The sequence below is a fragment of the Elephas maximus genome, chromosome 11, assembly GCF_024166365.1.
Source record: "Elephas maximus indicus isolate mEleMax1 chromosome 11, mEleMax1 primary haplotype, whole genome shotgun sequence".
NCBI lineage: Eukaryota > Metazoa > Chordata > Mammalia > Proboscidea > Elephantidae > Elephas > Elephas maximus.
Genome location: NC_064829.1, coordinates 17,027,201 through 17,050,131, shown reverse-complemented (window position 1 = coordinate 17,050,131; position 22,931 = coordinate 17,027,201). Strand labels below are relative to the sequence as shown.

The 22,931-nt window shown below is 41.7% G+C and overlaps 1 protein-coding gene across 1 annotated transcript in view; it reads right to left on the bottom strand.

The window, feature by feature from the left end:
• Positions 1-2,057: 2,057 nt before the first annotated feature.
• The window catches only part of LAMA1 (laminin subunit alpha 1), a 194,307-nt gene continuing 173,433 nt past the window's right edge, over positions 2,058-22,931 (bottom strand). Inside the window, exons 56-63 of the mRNA XM_049901444.1 lie at positions 22,573-22,708; positions 20,131-20,243; positions 16,512-16,701; positions 15,778-15,936; positions 15,080-15,233; positions 14,109-14,242; positions 2,930-3,152; positions 2,058-2,342 (exon numbers count right to left, since the gene is read on the bottom strand). Of these exons, the coding sequence (XP_049757401.1) occupies positions 2,182-2,342; positions 2,930-3,152; positions 14,109-14,242; positions 15,080-15,233; positions 15,778-15,936; positions 16,512-16,701; positions 20,131-20,243; positions 22,573-22,708 (1,270 nt within the window). The 3' untranslated portion in view covers positions 2,058-2,181. The remainder of the gene's footprint in view (positions 2,343-2,929; positions 3,153-14,108; positions 14,243-15,079; positions 15,234-15,777; positions 15,937-16,511; positions 16,702-20,130; positions 20,244-22,572; positions 22,709-22,931) is intronic.

Genomic DNA, 22,931 nt, shown 5'->3' with positions numbered 1-22,931 from the left:
TGACTCTGGGCGTGTGACAGGTCCTACTTCTGGCCAAGGGAGAGTATCTATTACTGAAGCTGGCTCAGGACCCAGTGCAGAGCAGGGAGGGGTCAGATAAATGGTAGAGAGTTCTCCCCCGTAAAGGGGTATTTTATGGTTCCTGTCATAGATTTGTCATAGATTAGACTCAAGTACTTATCTTAATCTGAGGTTGCCACTCTTCTCTGACCCTGGAGGCATGAGTGAACTCTCTGCTGCTCAGTCTGCAGATATGGCAAATGCCTCCCTTATGCCACTGCTTGTCTCACCACGCTAGTGCTGTGCCAGTGGATCCGACCTCTGGGTGCCGGTTCCTGCCTGGTCAGGCCTGGCAACTCCTCACTGCTTCTGAACTGCCTCTCACTCCCCCGCCTCTCTGTTCAATTCCTCAACTTTACCTTTGATGTTCAGGGTTCCTAGACTGTCATATATAATCTACTCGTTTTTTTTTTTGGCCTTTGTTGTAAGAAGGACAACCAGAAGCGCCTGACTACTCCACCAACTTGGCCCTGCCTCCAGAATTTGTCTTTTTAATAATTTATATTATTTTTCTTATTGTTGAGAATATACAGAGCAGACCATACACCAGTTCAACAACTTCTACATGTACAATTCAGTGACATTAAATACATTCTTTGAGTTGTGCATTCTCACATTCCTTTTCTGAGTTCTTCCTCCTTCATGAACATAAACTCACTGACCCCTAAGTTTCCTCTCTTTCGAGTTGCTGTTGTTGATTTGGTCCCATATATATAGATCTTAAAAGAGCACAAGGCTCAAGGCATTCTTCACTAGTTAAGCTAAACTATTATTTGGTTTTACGGAGACTTTGGGATATTTTTGGTTTAAGATTTAAAGATTATCTCAGGGCAATTGTTTCAGGGGTTGATCCAGCTGCCATGAGATTTTGGATTCCATGAGAATTTGAAATTTTATTCTAAATTTCCCTCCTTTTGATAAGGATTCTTCTATAGAATCTTTGATCAAAATGTTTGGTAATGGTAGCTAGGCACCATCTGGTTCTTCTCGTCTCATGGCAAAGGAGGCAGTTGTTCATGAAAGCAATTAGCCACACATTCCATTTCCACCTACCATTCCTGACTCTCCTTCCTTTGTTTTCCTAGGGGAATAGAGACCAATTGTTGTAACTTAGATGGCTACTTGCTAGATTTTAAGACTCCAGGCACTACACAACAAACTAGGAGGTAAAACAGAAGCAGTAAACATGATATTAGGTCAATTGGGGTGTCCCATGTAACCATGAACCTAAATCTCCAAACCAAGGAACCAAATCCCATCAGGTGTTTGGTTGTACATAAGCAGCCTCAGCAGCGTTTTTTTTTTTTTTTTTGTCATTGTCGTAATGTACCTATTAAACAACTTTTGCCAGTTCAACTTTTTACAGATATACGGCTTACTCACAGCAATTACATTAATTGGCTGTGCAACCTACCCTTAATCAATGCAACTGTTCTGTCACCATATCTGAAACTCAGTATTCTGTAAGCAGTAACCCCCTAGCTCCTTTTTCCCTCCCTTCTGCCCCTGGTAACCACTAACAAACTTTGGTCTCTATACATTTGCCTGTTCTTGTCTTTTTTATATCAGTGAAGTCATACAATATTTGTCTTTTTGTGATTGACTTATTTCATTCAGTGTAATGTCTTCAAGCTCCATCCATATTGTAGCATGTATGTTCCACGTTTTGTTTAAAAGCTCAGGTTGCAAATTGTTTGGCCCTATGCTGGAATTTAACCAATGGCACTACTTCTGTAGAAACTGGAGCTTACAATTTTGATAAGGAAATAAAAGTATTCATACTCTGCTCTAATCTATTACAGTTTGTAATGATATTTTATTTTTTAAAAGCTCAAAATGCAAAACAAAATACTGTCGAGTAAACAATAGAACATTCAATGTTTACAAAGATTAATAAAAAAAAAACCTCAGAGAGCCAATTAATTCCATTTATGTCTTGGAGCTATTTAATAGAGGTATTTGTTGTAACACATGGTTTTAGTTTAACATAAGCTCAATACTTCTTTCTGGAAACACTTAACCTGAGTTGGAAATGAAATCTGAATGGAAGAGATTTTAATTCACAAAAGTAATTCTCCTCAGAATACACACCATGGTTCCCAACCAAAGATTTTTCCTGGTTCAGGGCTCAGGCCCAGGACAGGAATGTGGGAAAACTCCTTGTAGGCGGAAAGCTTTGCTGAAGTCGTAGGACTGCACTTGTGAGCCCTTCGTCAGAGTGAGCTTTCTCAAGCAGCCCTGGAATGAGGCTTTGCTGGTTAGGCAGTTCTGCTTCACATCAGCTGTTTAGGGAAGAAGGAAGAGAAGGTAAACCTTGCTTCGCTTTGTTGAAATGGCATATGTAGCCCAACAGAGACAAAAATAATCTCAAGTGGTTTCTATAACAAAATTGGAAGAATTTCTTACCACATTTGTGGCTTCAGTGAATAGTAGAATTCATAGGAAACTTTAATATTTAATAATTAAAAGGCATTGTTACATTAAAGTCACAAAATAAATGTTTACATTATTATCATTTGTAACAATTACTTGGTACAGCTGAAGTGCATGATTCTGATGGAAAATTGATGTGAGATGACAAGACCCACGTTTGTTCCCTAAAATGATGTCAGATCCTTCTAGGTAAAGCCACCTAGCTTACTTTAAATCAGATCCAATGCTCTCACAGTCTTACCTAATGATTAACTTACGTGGAGAGATCATTTTATTTTTTCCAAGAATTCCCAGGTATTTGAAATAGCCTTCCTTTCTAATGGTAAAGGATTGGTCACTCAAACTATGTATTTACAATCCCTCTTCTCTACCCGCCTGAACCGACTAAGACATCCCCCAACGGCAGCGAAAGAGCGGAGCAGGTAGCCATACTTACCAGGATAGCCACCGACATACATGGGGTTGTTGGTATCTGCCGAGGTGGACTGGGGGTGTGGGCTTTCAGCACGAACTGCATTCCCATCGACAGTCAGAACCACGCGGTGTTTGCTTTTGTTTGCTTGGAGTTTGTGCCATTTCCCATCACAGAGAGTAGCCCTAGCTTTGGGCTCATATGTGGCTGTTATCCTCCCGGCACCATTGTTAACATGAAACAAAAGCTAAACACACAACAGACAAGTAAATGTCGTGGTAAATTTTTCCATACTTAAGAAACACAGTCCATTTGTATTATGCTCTTGGAATGGAGGAAAGCATGGCATTCTGCTAAAAAGGAGAGCTAACTATTAAAAAACAAACAAACAAATGTCATCATTTTGAAAAATAACCTCTTAAAGGATTCAGATGCTATACTACTCTTAAAATTTTCAAAAGGGCAAATGGCCACCTCCAGGGGAACAAGCCTGAGTCACCCTCTCAGTAACATGCCCACTGGATGTTGATCAGTGGGATATCCTAGAATGGGTGGACAGGATCTCAGTATTCATACCTGCCCCCTTGCCCTCTTCTTCTCTACTTCATACTCACATCTAAACCAAACTGCCTCTAGATCATCTCACTGCCTCTACACAGTGCTCATGGCAAATTTTCCCCCTCACCTATACCTTAAAAGAATTTTGGAAACTTTGTATCCACTTGCAAATTTTTATGACATGTAAAAAATTTTATCAGAAGTATAGTGACTGCCAAAAAATGTAATTTTTGGTATATTTTGCATTTTATCCCTATTATTGGCTGATAATTTCTTGCTCTTTAAAAAAAATTAAAAATTTTTTTTACTGTGCTTTAAAGTCAAAGTTTACATTTCAAGTTAGTTTCTTATACAAAAATTTATACACACATTGTTATGTGACTCTAGTTGCTCTCCCTATAATGTGACAGCACACTCCTTTCTACCCTGGATTTCCAATGTCCATTCAACCAGCTCCTGTCCCTTTTTGCCTTCTCATCTCACCTCTGGACAGGAGCTGCTCATTTAGTCTCATGTATCTGCTTTTTTTTTTTTTTAATCTACTTGAGCTAAGAAGCACACTCTTCACAAGTATCATTTTATATCTTATAGTCCAGGCTAATCTTTGTCTGAAGAGTTGGCTTTGGGAATGGTTTTAGTTTTGAGTTAACAGAGGGTCCAGGGGCCATGTCAGAGCATTAAGTCTGGACTTTTTACTGGAATTTGAGTCCTGCACCCTACTTTCTCCTGCTCCTTTAGGGGCTTCTCTGTTGTATTTCCTGTCAGGCAGTCATTAGTGGTAGCTGGACACCATCTAGCTCTTCTGGTCTCAGGCTGATGGAGTCTCTGGTTTATGTGGCCCTTTCTGTTTCTTGGGCTTATATTTTCCTTGTGTCTTTGGTGTTCTTCATTCTCCTCTGTTCCAGGTGGGTCTTAGATGGCCGCTTGCTAGCTTTTAAGATCCCAGATGCTACTCACCAAAGTGGGATGCAGAACATTTTCTTAAGAAACTTTGTTATGCCAGTTGACCTAGATGTCCCCTGAACCATGGCCCCCAGGCCCCCACCCCTACTACTGTGTCCCTCGAAGTATATAGTTATATTCAGGAAACTTCTTAGCTTTTGGTTTAGTCCAGTTGTGCTGACTTCCCCTGTATTGAATACTGTCCTTCTGTTCATCTAAAATAATTCTCATCTACTCTCTAATTAGTGAATACCCCTCTCTCTCCCTCCCCACCCTCATAACCATCAACAAATGTTTTCTTCTGTGTTTAAATCGTTTCTTGAGTTCTTATAATAGTGGCCTCATACGATATTTGTCCTTTTGGAACTGACTAATTTCACTTAGCACAATGCCTTCCAGATCCATGCATGTTAGGAGATGTTTCACGGATTCACTGTTGTTCTTTATCGTTGCATAGTATTCCATTGTGTGTAGATACCATAATTGTTTATCCATTAATTTGTTGATGAGCACCTAGGTTGTTTCCCTCTTTTTGCTACTGTGAACAGTGCTGCAATGAACATGGGTGTGCATACATCTACTCGTGTGACGGCTCTTATTTCTCTAGGATATATTCCAAGGAGTGGGATTGCTGGATCATATGGTAATTCTATTTCTAGCTGTTCTTTTTTTTTAAATAATTTTTATTGTGCTTTAAGTGAAAGTTTACAAATCAAGTCAGTCTGTCACATATAAGCTTATATACACCTTACTCCATACTCCCACTTACTCTCCCGAGTCAGCCCACTCCCTCCTTCCAGTCTCTCCTTTCATGACGGTTTTGCCAGTTTCTAGCCCTCTCTACCCTCCTATCTCCCCTCCAGACAGGAGATGCCATCACAATCTCAAGTGCCGACCTGATACAAGTAGCTCACTCCTCATCAGCATCTCTCTCCAACCCATTGTCCAGTCCATTCTATGTCTGATGAGTTGTCTTTGGGCATGGTTCCTGTCCTGGGCCAACAGAAGGTTTGGGGGCCATGACCGCCGGGATTCTTCTAGTCTCAGTCAGACCATTAAGTCTGGTCTTTATATGAGAATTTGGGGTCTGCATCCCACTGATCTCCTGCTCCCTCAGGGGTTCTCTGTTGTGCTCCCTGCCAGGGCAGTCATTGGTTGTGGCCAGGCACCATCTAGTTCTTCTGGTCTTAGGATGATGTAAGTCTCTGGTTCTTGTGGTCCTTTCTGTCTCTTGGGTTCATAGATATTGTGTGACCTTGGTATTCTTCATTCTCCTTTGATCCAGGTGGGTTGAGAACAATTGATGCATCTTAGATGGCCGCTTGTTAGCATTTAAGACCCCAGACGCCACACTTCAAAGTGGGATGCAGAATGTTCTCATAATAGAATTATTTTGCCAATTGACTTGAAAGTCCCCTTAAGCCATAGTCCCCAAACCCCTGCCCTTGCTGCGCTGACCTTCGAAGCATTCAGTTTATCCCGGAAACTTCTTTGCTTTTGGTCCAGTCCAGTTGAGCTGTCCTTCCGTGTATTGAGTATTGTTCTTCCCTTCACTTAAGTAGTTCTTATCTACTAACTAATCAGTAAATAACCCTCTCCCACCCTCCCTCCCTCCCCCCTCATAACCACAAAAGTATGTGTTCTTCTCAGTTTATACTATTTCTCAAGATCTTATCATAGTGGTCTTATACAATATTTGTCCTTTTGCCTCTGACTAATTTCACTCAGCATAATGCCTTCCAGCTTCCTCCATGTTATGAAATGTTTCACAGATTTGTCACTGTCCTTTATCAATGCGTAGTATTCCATTGTGTGAATATAGCATAATTTATTTAACCATTCATCCGTTGATGGACACCTTGGTTGCTTCCAGCTTTTTGCTATTGTAAACAGAGCTGCAATAAACATGGGTATGCATATATCTGTTTGTGTGAAGGCTCTTATATCTCTAGGGTATATTCCAAGGAGTGGGATTTCTGGGTTGTATGGTAGTTCTATTTCTAACTTTTTAAGAAAATGCCAGATAGATTTCCAAAGTGGTTGTACCATTTTACATTCCCACCAGCAGTGTATAAGAGTTCCAGTCTCTCCGCAGCCTCTCCAACATTTATTCTTTTGTGTTTTTTGGATTAATGCCAGCCTTGTTGGAGTGAGATGGAATCTCATCGTAGTTTTAATTTGCATTTCTCTAATGGCTAATGATCGAGAGCATTTTCTCATGTATCTGTTAGCTGCCTGAATATCTTCTTTAGTGAAGTGCGTGTTCATATCCTTTGCCCACTTTTTGATTGGGTTGTTTGTCTTCTTGTGGTTGAGTTTTAACAGAATCATATAGATTTTAGAGATCAGGTGCTGGTCGGAGATGTCATAGCTGAAAATTTTTTCCCAATCTGTAGATGGTCTTTTTACTCTTTTGGTGAAGTCTTTAGATGAGCATAGGTGTTTGATTTATCTTTGTCATTTTTGGTAATGTTTTGTATTCTGTTTATGCTTTGTATCAGGGCTCCTAACGTTGTCCCTATTTTTTCTTCCATGATCTTTATCATTTTAGTTTCTATGTTCAGGTCTTTGATCCACTTGGAGTTAGTTTTTGTGCATGGTGTGAGGTATGGGTCCTGTTTCATTTTTTTGCAAATGGATATCCACTTATGCCAGCACCATTTGTTAAAAAGACTATCTTTTCCCCAATTAACTGACACTGGGCCTTTGTCAAATATCAGCTGCTCATATGTGGATGGATTTATATCTGGGTTCTTAATTCTGTTCCATTGGTGTATGTGCCTGTTGTCGTACCAGTACCAGGCTGTTTTGACTACTGTGGCTGTATGATAGGTTCTAAAATCAGGTAGAATGAGGCCTCCCACTTTCTTCTTCTTTTTCTGTAATGCTTTACTTATCCGGGGCTTCTTTCCCTACCATATGAAGTTGGTGATTTGTTTCTCCATCATATTAAAAAATGTCATTGGAATTTGGATCGGAAGTGCATTGTATGTATAGATGACTTTTGGTAGAATAGACATTTTTACTATGTTAAGTCTTCCTATCCATGAGTAAGGTATGTTTTTCCACTTATGTAGGTCCTTTTTAGTTTCTTGCACTAGTACTTTGTAGTTTTCTTTGTATAGGTCTTTTACATGTTTGGTAAGATTTATTCCTAAGTATTTTATCTTCTTGGGGGCTACTGTGAATGGTATTGATTTGGTGATTTCCTCTTTGATGTTCTTTTGTTGATGTAGAGGAATCCAAGTGATTTTTGTATGTTTATCTTATAACCTGAGACTCTGCCAAACTCTTCTATTAGTTTCAGTAGTTTTCTGGAGGATTCCTTAGGGTTTTCTATGTATAAGATCATGTCATCTGCAAATAGAGATAATTTTACTTCCTCCCTGCCAATCCAGATGCCCTTTATTTCTTTGTCTAGCCTAATTGCTCTGGCTAGGACCTCTAGCACAATGTGGAATGAGAGCGGTGATAAAGGGCATCCTTGTCTGGCTCCCGTTCTCAAGGGGAATGCTTTCAGGCTCTCTCCATTTAGGGTGATGTTGGCTGTATAAAAAAAATAGATGCCCTTTATTATGTTGAGGAATTTTCCTTCAATTCCTATTTTGCTGAGAGTTTTTATCATGAATGGGTGTTGGACTTTGTCAAATGCCTTTTCTGCATCAATTGATAAGATCCGGTGGTTTTTGTCTTTTGTTTTATTTATATGGTGGATTATATTAATGGTTTTTCTAATATTAAACCAGCCTTGCATAAAATAAAAAAAATTTTTTTTTTTTTTTGGTTTTTCTAATATTAAACCAGCCTTGCATACCTGGTATAAATCCCACTTGGTCGTGGTGGATTATTTTTTTTGATATGTTCTTCAATTCTATTGCCTAGAATTTTGTTGAGGATTTTTGCATCTATGTTCTTGAGGGATATAGGTCTGTAATTTTCTTTTTTTGTGGTGTCTTTTTTTTTTTTTAACCTGGTTTTGGTATCAGGGATATGGTGGCTTCATAGAATGAGTTAGGTAGTATTCCATCATTTTCTATGCTTTGAAATACCTTTAATAGTAGTGGTGTTAACTCTTCTCTGAAAGTTTGGTAGAACTCTGCAGTGAAACCATCTGGGCCAGGGCTTTTTTTTGTTGGGAGTTTTTTGATTACCTTTTCAATCTCTTTTTTTGTTATGGGTCTATTTAGTTGTTCTACTTCTGATTGTGTTAGTTTAGGTAGGTAGTGTTTTTCTAGGAATTCATCCATTTCTTCCAGGTTTGCAAATTTGTTAGAGTACAATTTTTTGTAATAATCTGATAAGATTCTTTTAATTTCAGTTGGGTCTGTTGTGATGTGGCCCATCTCGTTTCTTATTTTTAAGGGTTATTTGCTTCCTTTCCTGTATTTCTTGAGTCAGTCTGGCCAATGGTTTATCAATTTTGTTAATTTTTTCAAAGAACCAGCTTTTGGCTTTGTTAATTCTTTCAATTGTTTTTCTGTTCTCTAATTCCTTCAGTTCAGCTCTAATTTTTATTATTTCTTTTCTTCTGGTACCTGTGAGTTTCTTTTGTTGCTCGCTTTCTATTTGTTCAAGTTGTAGGGACAGTTCTCTGATTTTGGCTCTTTCTTCTTTATGTACGTGTGCATTTATCGATATAAATTGACCTCTGAGCCCTGCTTTTGTTGTGTCCCTGAGGTTTTGATAGGAAGTGTTTTCATTCTCGTTGCATTCTATGAATTTCTTTATTCCCTCCTTAATGTCTTCAATAACCCAGTCTCTTTTGAGCAGGGTACTGCTCAGTTTCCAAGTATTTGATTTCTTTTCCCTGATTTTTCTGTTATTGATTTCTACTTTTTTGGCCTTGTGGTCTGAGAAGATGCTTTGTAATATTTTGATGTTTTGGATTCTGCAAAGGTTTGTTTTATGACCTAATATGTGGTCTATTCTAGAGAATGTTCCATGTGCACTAGAAAAAAAAGTGTATTTTGCAGCAGTTGGGTGGAGTGTTCTGTACAAGTCTATGAGGTCAAGTTGGTTGATTGTAGCAATTAGGTCTTCCGTGTCTCTATTGAGCTTCTTACTGGAAGTCCTGTCCTTCTCCGAAAGTGGTGTGTTGAAGTCTCCTACTATAATTGTAGAGGTGTGTATCTCAATTTTCAGTTCTGTTAAAGTTTGTTTTATGTATCTTGCAGCCCTGTCATTGGGTGCATAAATATTTAATATGGTTATATCTTCCTGGTCTATTGTCCCTTTAATCATTATGTAGTGTCCTTCTTTATCCTTTGTGGTGGATTTAACTTTAAAGTCTATTTTGTCAGAAATTAATATTGCCACTCCTGCTCTTTTTTGATTGTTGTTTGCTTGATATATATTTTTTTCATCCTTTGAGTTTTAGTTTGTTCGTGTCTCTAAGTCTAAGGTGTGTCTCTTGTAGGCAGCATATAGACGGATTGTGTTTCTTTATCCAGTCTGAGACTCTCTGTCTCTTTATTGGTGCATTTAGTCCATTTACATTCAGCGTAATTATAGATAAGAATGTGTTTAGTGCTGTCATTTTGATGCCTGTTTCTGTGTGTTGTTGACAATTTCATTTTTCCACTTACTTTTTTGTGCTGAGACATTTTTCTTTGTAAATTGTGTGTTCCTCATTTTCATAGTAGTTGAATTTATGTTTGCTGAGTAGTTATATTTTTCTTGGTTTTTATTTTGAGTTATGGAGTTGTTATACCGCTTTGTGGTTACCTTAATATTTACCTCTATTTTTCTAAGTAAAAACCTAACTTGTATTGTCCTATATTGCCTTGTTTCCCTGTCCCTATGGCAGTTCTATGCCTCCTGTATTTAGTCCCTCTTTTTGATTATTGCGATCTTTTACATATTGCCTTCAATGATTCACTGTTTTGAGAGTTTTTTTTTGTTTTTAAAATTAATCTTAATTTGTTTTTGTGATTTCCCTATTTGAGTTGATATCAGGATGTTCTGTTCTGTGACCGTGTGTTATGCTGGTATCTGATATTATTGATTTTGTGACCAAACAATTTCCTTCAGTATTTCTTGTAGCTTTGGTTTGGTTTTTCCAAATTCTCTAAGCCTGTGTTTATCTGTAAATGTTTTAATTTCACCTTCATATTTGAGAGACAGTTTTGCTGGATATATGATCCTTGGCTGGCAGTTTTTCTCCTTCAGTGCTCTATATATGTCATCCCATTGCCTTCTTGACTGCATGGTTTCTGGTGAGTAGTCTGAACTGATTCTTATTGATTCTCCTTTGTAGGAGACCTTTCTTTCATCCCTGGCTGCTTTTAAAATTTTCTCTTTATCTTTGGTTTTGGCAAGTTGATGATAATATGTCTTTGTGAATTTCTTTTTGAATCAATCTTATTTGGGGTTTGATGAGCACCTTGGATAGATATCCTTTTGTATTTCATGATGTCAGGAATGTTTTCTGCCAACAGATCTTCAACTATTCTCTCTGTATTTTCTATTATCCCTCCCTGTTCTGGGACTCCAATCACTCGCAAGTTATTCTTCTTGATAGAGTCCCACATGATTCTTAGGGTTTCTTCATTTTTTTTAATTCTTTTATCTGATTTTTTTCAGCTACATTCGTGTCAATTCCCTTGTCCTCCAGGTCCCCCACTCTGCATTCCAATTACTCGAGTCTGTTCCTCTGACTTCCTATTGAGTTGTCTAATTCTGTAATTTTACTGTTAATCTTTTGGATTTCTGAATGCTGTCTCTGTATGGATTCTTGCAGCTTATTAATTTTTCCACTATGTTCTTGAATAATCTTTTTGATTTCTTCCACTGCTTTATCAGTGTGTTCCTTGGCTTTTTGTGTAGATTGCCTTATTTCATTTTTGAGGTCATCCCTGATGTCCTGAAGCATTCCGTAAATTATTTTTTTATATTCTGCATCTGGCAATTCCAGGACTGTATCTTCATTTGGGAAAGATTTTGATTCTTTAGTTTGGGGAGTTGTAGAAGCAATCATGGTCTGCTTCTTTATGTGGTTTGATATCGACTGCTGTCTCTGAGCCATTACTAAGATATTGTAGTGATTTATTCTATATTTGCTCACTGAGTCTTATCTTGTTTTGTTTTCTTTCAATATACGTAGATGGGCTACTAGATTGCGCTGTCTTGATTGTTGTAGCCCTTGAGTCACTTATGTCCTGTTACCAGCTGGTTTGTGCCGTTACCAGATATATAAGCCTAAGAGTCCATTCACTATTCTTGAGTAGAATCTGATTTTGGGTCATCAAGTGTGTGGTGCAGACTGTCATCTATGCACCTAGAGGAGTAGCGGTGATAGTTGTATGCACCAGATTCTAGTAGCAGCAGGGGGTCACACTCCACGGGGGCAGGATGCTGACAGGCTTCCCCCAAGTGCCAGTGAGGTAAGTGTGTCTCTTTTCCTAAAGCACTTTGGTGGGTGGGCTCTGCAGCTGTACCTTAGGCCCCCAATGCAAGTACCTCTACAGATTGGTGGGTGTCACCTTCCTCAGACACCTAAGACAGGAGGCTAGGTGGTCTGGGGGGAGCTTCAGCCCTCAGTTCCCTGTTGTGGGTCAGTGAGGGCTCTGTTGAATAAGCAGAGATATGAGACCTGGGAAACTTGTCTTTCCAGTAATCCCCTAAAACAATTACAGTCAGATCCCTATCAGAATTGCCTTTGCGTTATAATAGCCACCTTGTTCCCTTTAGGGATGAAAGCCCAAGACAGTGGATCTCATACGCTGGTACTGTATTTTTAGTCCAATTAGGGAAGGATTTTTGGTCCCTGGGTTTTTTGTAGCTGCTTCTCTCAGGCCAGGAGAATGGGTTAGGAAAAGACAAAAAGAAAAAGAAAAGAAAAACTGCAGAGCACTTCACTCTCTGGCTCAGGAAATTCCAATGTTAACAAAGCCGCCTGGGAAGGGGAGGGGAGGGATCAGATAAATCGGAGAGAGTAGCACCCCAGAATATAAAAAAAACAAAGTTAATTATCTTGTTTGGTGATGACTGTTTTATCTGAGTCTCCCGAGGGGTGTGTAGCCTGTGTGCGTTGGCTGGGTCGAGATTGCCCCCGAGGGTCAGGCCCACTTCCTGTGCTTGTGCTGTCTCAGAAGCCTTGGTCAGTTCCTCCGCTCCTAGTCCAAAGCCCAGCGCCAAGGTTCCCTGGCTGGGATGCCACACTCCAGGCTCCAAAATCAGTTGCTGCCTCCCGGTGACTTCTCCTCCTGTCAGCCGCGTTGCTGTGCTGCCTGCATGCACTGGCTGGGCTTCCCCCGAGGTCACTTCTGGGAGCTAGGGCCACGACCCATGTTTGCGCTGTCTCAGGATGCTGTGCTCAGCTCCCCTCCTCCCAGTCCAAAGCCTGGTGCCAATGTTTTCTGACTGGGACGCTGGCTCCAGGCTCTGAAAGCAGTCATTGCTTCTCCGTGATTGTTCGTTCTTAGTCTCTGTCACTCAGGTCAGCTCTTTAGATCTGTGTTTGATGGTCAGGGTTCATAGATTGTCATGTATGTGATTGATTCACTTGTTTTTCTGAGTCTTTGTTGCAAGAGGGATCCAAGGTAGCTTCTACCTAGTCAGCCATCTTGGCCCCACCTCTATTTCTAGCTTTTTAAGGAAGTGCCAAATCAATTTCCAAAGTGGTTGTACCATTTTACATTCCCACCAGCAGTGTATAAGTGTTCCAGTCTCTCCACAACCTCTCCAACATTTACTATTTTGTGTTTTTTGGATGAATGTCAGCCTCGTTGGGGTGACACGGTATCTCCTTATAGGTTTTGATTTGCATTTCTCTACTGGCTAATGATCCTGAGGATTTCCTCGTGTATCAGCTGCCTGAATGACTTCCGTGGTGAAATGCTTGTTCATGTTCTTTGCCCATTTTTTAATTCGATTATTTGTCTTTTTGTTGTTGAGGTTTTGCAGTATTTTGTAGATTTTAGACATTAGACACTGATCGGATTTGTCTTAGCCAATTTTTTTCCCCCAGTCTGTAGGTTGTCTTTTTACTCTTTTGGTGAAGTCTTTTTTTTTTTTTTTAGTTTTTTAATGGCTACCCAAGAGTTTATAATATACATCTTTAATTTTTCACAGTCCACCTTCAACTAATATGGAATAGCTTCACATACAGCATAAGAACGATACAACTATGTACTTGCAATTCTCTACCCCCTCCCTCCCATGTTTTGCAAGGCTTAGATTTTTGTGGTCCCGTTTGCTGTGGCAGAGTATCAATGGGCTGTCAGAAGGGAATCAGTAAACGCTCTTTCACAGGTGCTATCAGGTGGCATGCACTGACACTCTCAATGAACCAATCAGGTCCTATTGTCCTGAAAACAGGCACCGATTTGAGCAAGATGCTAACTAGCACTGGGAGAGGGGGTGGTGAGAGGAGGGTGGATGGGGACCTCCCTGTACATATTTCATTGTAACTTCTTATGAATCTATAATTATTCCCCCCCCCCAAAAGTTAAACATATATTGGGAGGGATGGGCATCAGCTGGAAAACTACTGTAGGTGCAACTTTGCTGTAAGTTTCATTTCAAAATTATAAAAGAAGTTTCTTTTGAAAAGCTTTTTAGGACTACCTGTTTTTAAATATTTATTGAACCCTTTCTCCACTCTATTATAGTAGATAATTGGATCTAGGTATGTTTACTATTTCTCACCTTTCTGTGTCTGACACCAGGGCACAGGAGGACGCCGCTGAGATTAAGCACCTACCTTGCCACTGACAATCTCTAATCCAATGGCATCCACTTTGGTGCTGCTGATCCCCAGGAGGATGCCGTTCCCCGAGGAGGTACGGAACTCCAGGCTGATGTTTACATCTGACCCGACTTTGTAGCCTTCTTTGACTGAAAAACACAAGGACAACACAGAGTAAGAGCTGAGCCTGCCAGGCTCAGGATGGCTCAGCTCACAGGCAGGCTGTGGGCTGTGCATTTCCGCTCCTGACTGAGGCTTAGGAGACCTAGTTCCAGCTCTTCCTCTGGATCCAGTTCTATCACCACCAGCAAGTCACTTCCACCGTCTAAGCCTCAGCTTCCACATCTGTCGGGTGAAACAATGCTCTTACAGAATGTCTGGCATGTGCAATCTGCTGGGAAAAGCCAGACTAGATAGAGAGCAGGCATGTCCTTTCAACCACTGCTGAGTGAGCATTTGGCACTCTGCACAGGCTTACATTTTGGACAAGTACCAATGCTGCCTTGCTCTATGGATACTTCCATCTTTCAGCAGTCTTACCCATGCAGTGTTGGGGGAAAAAAACAAATAAACCAAGAAACAAACAGCATTTGATCCATATAATCCCCCACCGTGTATTCAAGGGTTGATTTTATTTTGCCAGTATTTACATACTGGTTACCATCATTTACTTAATGTATCAGTCAGAGTCCACAGTAGTCTTTTCAAAAGTGGGAGTTTAATTGAGACAATTTCTATTCAGGTGATAAAAAAGCTGAGATGTCAAATTGGGGATATTAGCAATAGCAGGCGGTTGTTCTTAGCCCCAGGGCGGAAGGAAAATGGAAGAAACTAGTGAAATTGCAGCTCAGAAAAGAAGGGCTGCCCAGCAAGGGCCAGAGCTCCAGCCAGGGAGCAACTATCTGAGCCACCATAGGAAGTAAAGAGTGAAGGAGAGGTGCAGGCTGATCCCAACCATTTCTTTTGAGGCTGCTGGTAATACATACCAAGAGCAGCATATCCACTTCCTTCAAAGAAAGTTCCTTCCTGGGCCACTGCATAGCACTTGTTCACTGCAAAGGCAGATACTGGGCGGCCCTTGTCCAGCGGCTTGCTGTTAATGGTCACCTCCTCAATGCAGGCAGGGATGCTGTGGGTGATCTAAACCAAACGCCACATTTGAGTAGATGTGGTGATTATACACGAAGGGCAAGGATGCATTTTTTCCTATACTTCATCACATTTGATTCATTCATCAAAGCAATTAAAATATCTTTTTGTTCTTTAAAGTTGCTATAGTACTTAACATGAATGTCTAATTTAGAGCTACCATATGAACATTTTGGCTGATAATGCAGTAAAAGTGTTTTCTGTTATTTTAATTAAATATCTTGGAAATCAAGAATGCTGAGTTTACTAATCTATAAATATAAATTTGATGGGCTTCCTCATTCATACTATGCTCAGTGGCTACAGAAATGGAAATGTTCATAAACTGATAGGCAGGAAAGTCTGGTCAGGAATTAAGGAGAAGCCGTGACACACAATCTGGGGACACGGTTTGAAAGAACATGCATGTTGCAGCCAAGCCCTGGGTTCGAACAAGGTGACTCAACCATAACTATGTGAAGAACTACTTTCCTGTGCAAAATAAACACAGCCACATTAAAGGTAAAATGGGCCCCCAGACAGAAAAGCTGCTTACATTTCCAATGTTTCTGGCCCTGTACTCAGCGGGAAGCCCTCCCAGGTAGAACTTTCCTTCCACATCCAACGTAGTGCCATCTCCCACTGTCGTCACCATTGGGGATTCTAGGCTGTCAACAGTCATGAAGCCCTTTCTTTTCAAGTACTCTGTCTTGACCTAAAGCAAAATGAAAGCATCCATGACTTTGAAGGAACCTGAGGAAGCATTAACAGATGTTTCCTTGCAATACCTGTTAATTACAGTTGTAATAACCTGAACTAAATCCTAAGGATGGGTAAGAGTTTCACGCAATTGGTGTCGAAAAGGGCTGACCCTTGCAGAAGTGCAGACACAGGCTTGGGTAAAGCACACTTCAGAACAGAAAGTCTCCCAGAGTCCTATTTATCAGAAAGCAAATGTCATGAGCTCAGCTCTGGTCTGTTCATGCCACAGTGGATTTTATTTATGCCTTATCAAGTAGAAGGCATTTCTGGTACCTTTCATTCCTTCTGCCAGTGTTTACTGAGTGCCTGTGAAGTGTCAGCAGTAAATACCGTCAAAACCCTGAAGATATTTCAAGAAACAGGGAAAGGCCCTGTCTTTATGGAGCTTATGTTCTATGGGGGAGATACCAGACTCAGAGCAGACTAGACATCCAAGGGACTCATTCCACTTCAGTGAAATGGAGTGAACAAAAGTTACAGATAGAATAAAACTCAGAGCAGGTGATCACAAAACTCTGAACAACTTACCGTGTGCCACTGGCCATCATTGAGCAGCGTGGGGTGGAAGACTCTTGTCCTTCCTTTGCCAAGGTCAAACATGAAATGGAGGCGGCCGCCATGGAGCTGGAGTGTGGCATAGTCAACCTGGTTTTGATGAGCCATGTAGTAGATCAGACCACTGGAGGCAAATGTTCGAAGCCTGAGCTGAACTGAAAGCCTGGAAGAGAAAACGAGCTCAGCATTCAGAAAGGAATCAGCTTTCACTCTTAATTTTTATCATAACTGCAAAAAGAGAACTCAATAATTGTTTCAACATTTGTTTATTAAAAAGGAAGTGGAAGGAGAGAGCCAACCTGACTGACCGACCGACTGACCGACCGTTACTGTGTACCTACATATGCCAGGACCTCTTCTCAGAGCTAAGGATAAAGCAGTGAACAAAACAAGATCTCATCTCTCCTGAAACTAATATCTGAAATACATCCGGAAGCGCAGAGTGCTGGGCAGAGAGTTAAGATCAGGTCATGCAGAGGGGAACTGGTGGCTACATTAAGTAGTCAGGGTAGGCATTTCTGAAAAGATGATGTTTCATTTCATATCTGAATGACAAGAAGGAGCAAACCACACAAAGTTCAGTAGAAAAAGCATTTTTTTTTTTTTTTAAAGAGAAATACAGAGTATACTGGAAGAAAGGGCTTAATAATGGTTGACAAGCCAGCATCCCCAATGGTGACCATGTGGGAGAACCACCACAGATGTGGAAGGAAGGCTGAATCTGGGAAGTCTTCCCTCAGAAGGAAGCGCAAGGTTACAAAAGCTCAAAGGAACAGAGAAAAGGAGATATGGCTGGATTACAGTGGGTCAGGGGATTTGACTTTAGGTGAAGTGGGAAGTCACACCAGGGTTTTAGGAAGGGCGTGGGGTTGGTATGGTTTGGTTTACATCTTAAACAGCTCCTTCAGTCTGATGTATGAGGAATGAATTGGATCAGGCAAGAGTGACAGCGACAGGCAGGCAGGCCGGCCAGGCAGCAGTTACATTATCCAGCAGGGACAAGATGCTGGCTTGGACTAGAGGGCAGTGGTAGTGGAAACGAGGAGTTAAACTAATTCTTAAATGTTCTAGAGGAAAAAGCAATAGTACTTACTGACAGACTGAATTTGGAGAGTGAGGGGGAAAAAAAAAAAGAAAACAATAAAAAATAACCTCTAGATTTGGGCCTTGGGCAACCAGATGAATGTGAGGATGTCTGTGGAAATGGAAAAGACCAGGACAGCAGGTTTGGGGAGGATCATGAATTCTGCTTTGGTGAGTTAGAACTGAGGTGCCTATTTACATCTACATGGGGCTGTCGAATAACCAGTTGGTTATACACTTTAGTGGAGGTCAGGGCTAGTGAGGTGGGCATTGGGGCATCTAGGTGGTATTTAAGGCCACAGGACTACAGAAGAATATGTGGAAGAGGCCTTGGGGCTCTCTCTGCTGGAAGAGGAGCCAGCCAAGAAGACTGACAAGGGCAGACAGAGAAAGAGCAGGAAAATCAGGAAAGAACTCGAGAGGCCAAGTGTGAGTAATGCTGCTGAGCATCGGACAGAGAAGTCATCACTGAGCGTGGTCACATGTAGGTCTTCGATAACTCCAAGGAGAGCAGACTGTGGAGTGAGGGGTAGGCTGACTGGATGGGCAGAGGTGAAAAAGGGGCAGACACGCTGACAGCAACTCCTTCACAGAGTTTTACTGTGAAACCGAGTTGGTATATTGTGTGTGTGCATGGGGGGGTGGGGTGGCGGGGGGGATGCTGTGGGGAGTTTCTGTTTGAAAAGTTAGAAACTGATAGAGATGGAGTATAGCATAATGGTTACAGGCATGGACTCTGGTGGCAGACTGCCAGGTTTGAATCCTCGCTCTACCTCTCATTAGCTGTGTGACTTTGAGTAGATTACTTAACTTCCCTGTGCCTCAATTTTCTTCAGTGTAAAATGAGGACAATAACACCTTCCTCATAGGATAATCATGAGAAGTAAACTAGTTACATGTGCTAAATATGGAGAACAGCCTCTGCACAAGGGTTTACTGCACTTCCTGTTGAGCAGGTCACGTCTGTGCTGATGGTAATCACCTGTTAATGAGGGGGAGCTGGATGGTGCTGGTGGCCTTGAACAGGAGAGGGCTATGGGACCCAGAGGACAGGTGAGGGGTGGCCTTGCTAGGAACAGGACCCTTTGTCCACAGTAGTAGGAGAAGAGAGAGTGACTTGGGAGCAAAGGCAGGTGGTGGATCTTTTTGGTTGTAAACATGTGAAGGGGTTCCTGTCCCATAGCTTCAATCTTCTCAGTGAGATAAGGTTAGCAGCTGGGTACAAAGAGAGGCTGTGAGGATGACTAGGAGTTTTGAGATATGAAGAGAAGCTATGAATAAGTCAGTATGGGAAATAAAAAAATATGAACATATTAGGAAATGCAACTGACTCCCGTGTTTAGAGGGTCCATCTGAGAGGTGTGGTCATTGTTTTAAGCTCAGCCCGTCAGGACGGAGATGTCCATTTCCCTAGCTTGGATCACCAGTTCGGGCTCTGGCCTGTAGAAAGCAGACTGTTGGAGCCTGGGGTTACAATAGTGGAGGAGATGAGAAGGCTAAGGGAGTTTGTGAAGGAACAGTTATAATAATGGCATGGAATCTGTCTGCACAGGGGATATATTAGGATGTGCGGCAAGAAAAGAGGGCTGACGGTAGTGAGAAGAAACAGGGTTAATAGCTTAGAGGCCACGCTGTGGTTGCAGAACTGCCGGAGTCGGAAAATTAGAGAAGAGAGCTAAAAGGACGAGAGGGCAGAGGCCAGCTAACAGGATGCTTAAAGCAGAGATGCTGCACATGGGGTAGACACTTATGGAGAAGCCAAGGGTATAGTCATAGGGAAAGGTGGCTGAGGAGAAGGAAAAGACCTTCGGTGGGTAGGAGCCTGAGGATCTGAGAGTCAGGTGTCAAACGGCTCCAGAGTCCATGGAGAGTGATGGCAGGAGGCATAGAAAAAAAGGCACTGAGCCAATGCTTGAAGGCAGGTGACTGGGGTGGTGATTCAGAGACAACAGTGACAAGGAGGTAGTGTCCCAAGGCATGGACTTCAGGGGAGCTGGAGATGTGAAGAAGGAGAGAGGAGAATTGTGGAGTTGGGGAACCTCAGCTAGCTAGGCCTTGAAACTTGCGGGGTATGGTAAGGCTTCATGGAGACAGACAGGTATCAGGGCGGAGGGTCCTTGCAGAGGTGTGGGTGCGGCACAAGAATTTGGGGACACAGTGAAAGAGTTTGGGTAGACAATTTTACCAGATCAGTGAATGTTTAAAAGAGAATAGGGGTTATGATAGATCCAGGGGGCTTGGAATTCTGGAAGGAAGACTGATTTTGGTAGCTACCTATGTGCCAGCCATCATCAAGGGGTAAAGATAGGAACAACAGGAACCCTCACGTTAACCACTGCCTGAATCTCTATCTCTCTGCCTTCTCACTGTTGCCATTTGGTTGAAAGTCGAGCACTCCATGTTAAAGACGATCACGAGAAACTTCTTTTGGAAAAGACTGTTGCTGAAGGCACCTCCCACATACATCTAGCAAATAGATGCCTCATAACGATGGTAGAATAATACCTACCTCTTTCTAACAGCAGACTGATCGAAAGGAAACACAAAATGGCTGTCCTGTGCCAGGCCAAACTGGTGAGCATCGGGAACAAAGTCTGGGGCTCTGTCCACTGCACATTGCCCCTGAAAGAAAGGCACAGGGACACTCAGCCATCCATAGCCAGCCCTGTTCATTATGTATAGGTTTCCATGATGAAAACACCTCATATTCCCCATCAGGCCTGAGAGGCAAAGGCCTTGCTGCTGTCTTCTGGGGTGCCTCAGGACTGGGCTCTGGGAACAGTCCTGAGAACAGAGCAGCTGTGGAAGCACTGTGAGCCTGGCAGAGCCCACAGGTTAAAAAAAAAAACAAACCAAACCCACTGCTGCAGAGTTGATTCTGACTCCTAGCAACCCTACAGGACAGAGTAGAACTACCCCATAGGGTTTCCAAAGCTGTAAATATTTATAGAAACAGACTGCTACATCTTCCTCCCACAGAGGGGCTGGTGGGTTCAAACCATGGACCTTTTGGTTAATAGCCAAGTGCTTTAACCACTGCACTACCAGGGCTCCTACCCACAGGTTACAGGCCTCTAATCGTGCACTGAGAAGAGCCAGATGCAGACAGGAGGGGCCAGGTGGAAGGGACTCAGATGTCACGGCAGAGGGTCATAGCCCAGAGAAGGTGCTTCTTGCAGGCTGGCCCAACAGTTTCCTCTGCACGCTGACAGCACAAGTCCATCAAAGTCATATACAGACTCAGTTTTCTGGACGGGAGGGCGTAAATGCTACCAAGAAAACTGTTTCAAACTCAAACATTGGCCCTGCTTGGAAGGTACTGCTTTGTGGATGACTAATCTATCATCCAAATAATTGGAGTGCATGCTTTCAATCAAGGAAATGTAAAAATGAAAAGGGAGAAAAGAAAATGAAAAATAACAGTGACTGCCATTAAAAATATTTGATCAGGGCAAAGGAGACAGTTGCTCATGGAGGTTATTAGCCACGCATTCCATTTCTTCCCGCTACTCCTGACTGTCTTTCTTCCTCTGTTGTACCAGGTGAATAGAGACCAATAGTTGTGGTTTGGGTGGTGGTTTGCAAGCTTTTAAGACCCCAGGCACTACACAACAAACTACGAGGTAGAGCAGAGGCACTAAACACATTATTAGGCCAAATAACTGGGATGTCCCATGAACCCATGACCCTAAACCAAAGCCCATGAGGTGTTTGATTGTACATGAGCAGCCTCAGTGTCTACTTTTTTTTAATTTTGTCATTGTTGTATATAGATCTGCCATAAGACCAGAAGAACTAGATGATACCTGGCTATCATTACTGAATATTTTAATCAAAGATTCTATAGAACAATCCTTATCAAAAGGGGAGAAATGCAGAACAGAATTTCAAGTTCTCATGGAATCCAGACTTTCTGGAACCATAGAGGCTGGATGAATCCCCGAAACTATTAAACCTTAAACCAAAAATATCCCCTGAAATCTTAAAACCAAACAATAGTTTAGCTTAACTAGTAAAGAGTGTCTGCCTTAAGAACTATCTATATGGGATAAAATTGACAACAGCAACTCGAAAGATTAGATAGGAAACTTAGGAGGCAGTGAGTTTATGTTGATGGGGGAGGAACCACTCAGAAAAGGAGGGTGAGAAAGGTTGCACAATCAAAGAATGTGATCAATGTCACTGAATTGTAAATGTGGAAGCTGCTGAACTGGTGTGTGTTCTGCTGTGTGTGCTCTCAACCACAAAATCATAAGTAAATAAATGAATTATTAAAAAAAAATTTGGTCAAAACTGGCTTTTCCTATATAATCAAATCTTTCGGTTTTTGAAGGCAACAATAATATGTACAAGGTCTAATATTTTTGTATTCTTCTGACTGAATCTAAAGTGAGAGGGAGTCTTTACAGAAACTCTATCAAAAAGCTTGTTATGTGGTAACCAAGTCATGGTGGCTGGTGGTTACCTGCAGTCCTTAATCCTGGGCAGCGTTATCTTTCAGTTTGCTCAGACAACATTCCCCACCCTTTCCCTGACTTGCTTTTTATCATAAGGGGATGATCCCTCCCTGCAAACCACATTTCCCAGGCTTCTTTGAAAATGGTTTCTAGCCAGGTTCTGCCAATTAAAGGCATTGGAAAGAGGTGCGGGAAAGGTGCCGGAGTATTTCTCTCCCTCTTTCCACTTCAGGTAAGCTCCCTAGCAGAGCCTGTCTTCTTCGAGGTTTCAGTTCCCACCCAGTGACCCTCTCTGCATGGACTCAGCTCCCTCTGGGCAGCCCTGGTTCCTAGGCTCTGGTGACACCATCTCCTCCCTGGGCCTCATTGGTCCAGTTGGCTTTGCCAACATTTCCAACACCGTTGTAACCAGTTCCCCATTGTAATTTCCTCCGGTGTGGGCTCTTTTCTTCTGACTAGTCTCGGCTGATATAGTGAAAGAAGACCACTCCTACCGGACTGGGTAGAGATTGAGGTTCTAGCAGAAGCTCGGGGTCCTCTCCTTGATGAGCCAGTTTAGGCATTTCTGAAAGTAAGCAGGTGTCCCAGTCCACTTGTTCATAGCCAACTGCACTAGTGAAGTCTAGAAGTCTAGATACAAACAAGGAAGTGTTTTCAAAATTAATTAAGCTATGACAAACTAATACATGAACCAATGTCATTTGATTGCTGAACAATTAAAATCCATTAAAACTATTAATGTATTATCAATATTATGACTTTTATAGTAATTAACCATCACCCATTTGTCAGTTTGTTGTACCATGTGGCTTGCATATTGCTATGATGTTAGAAGCTATGCCATTGGTATTTC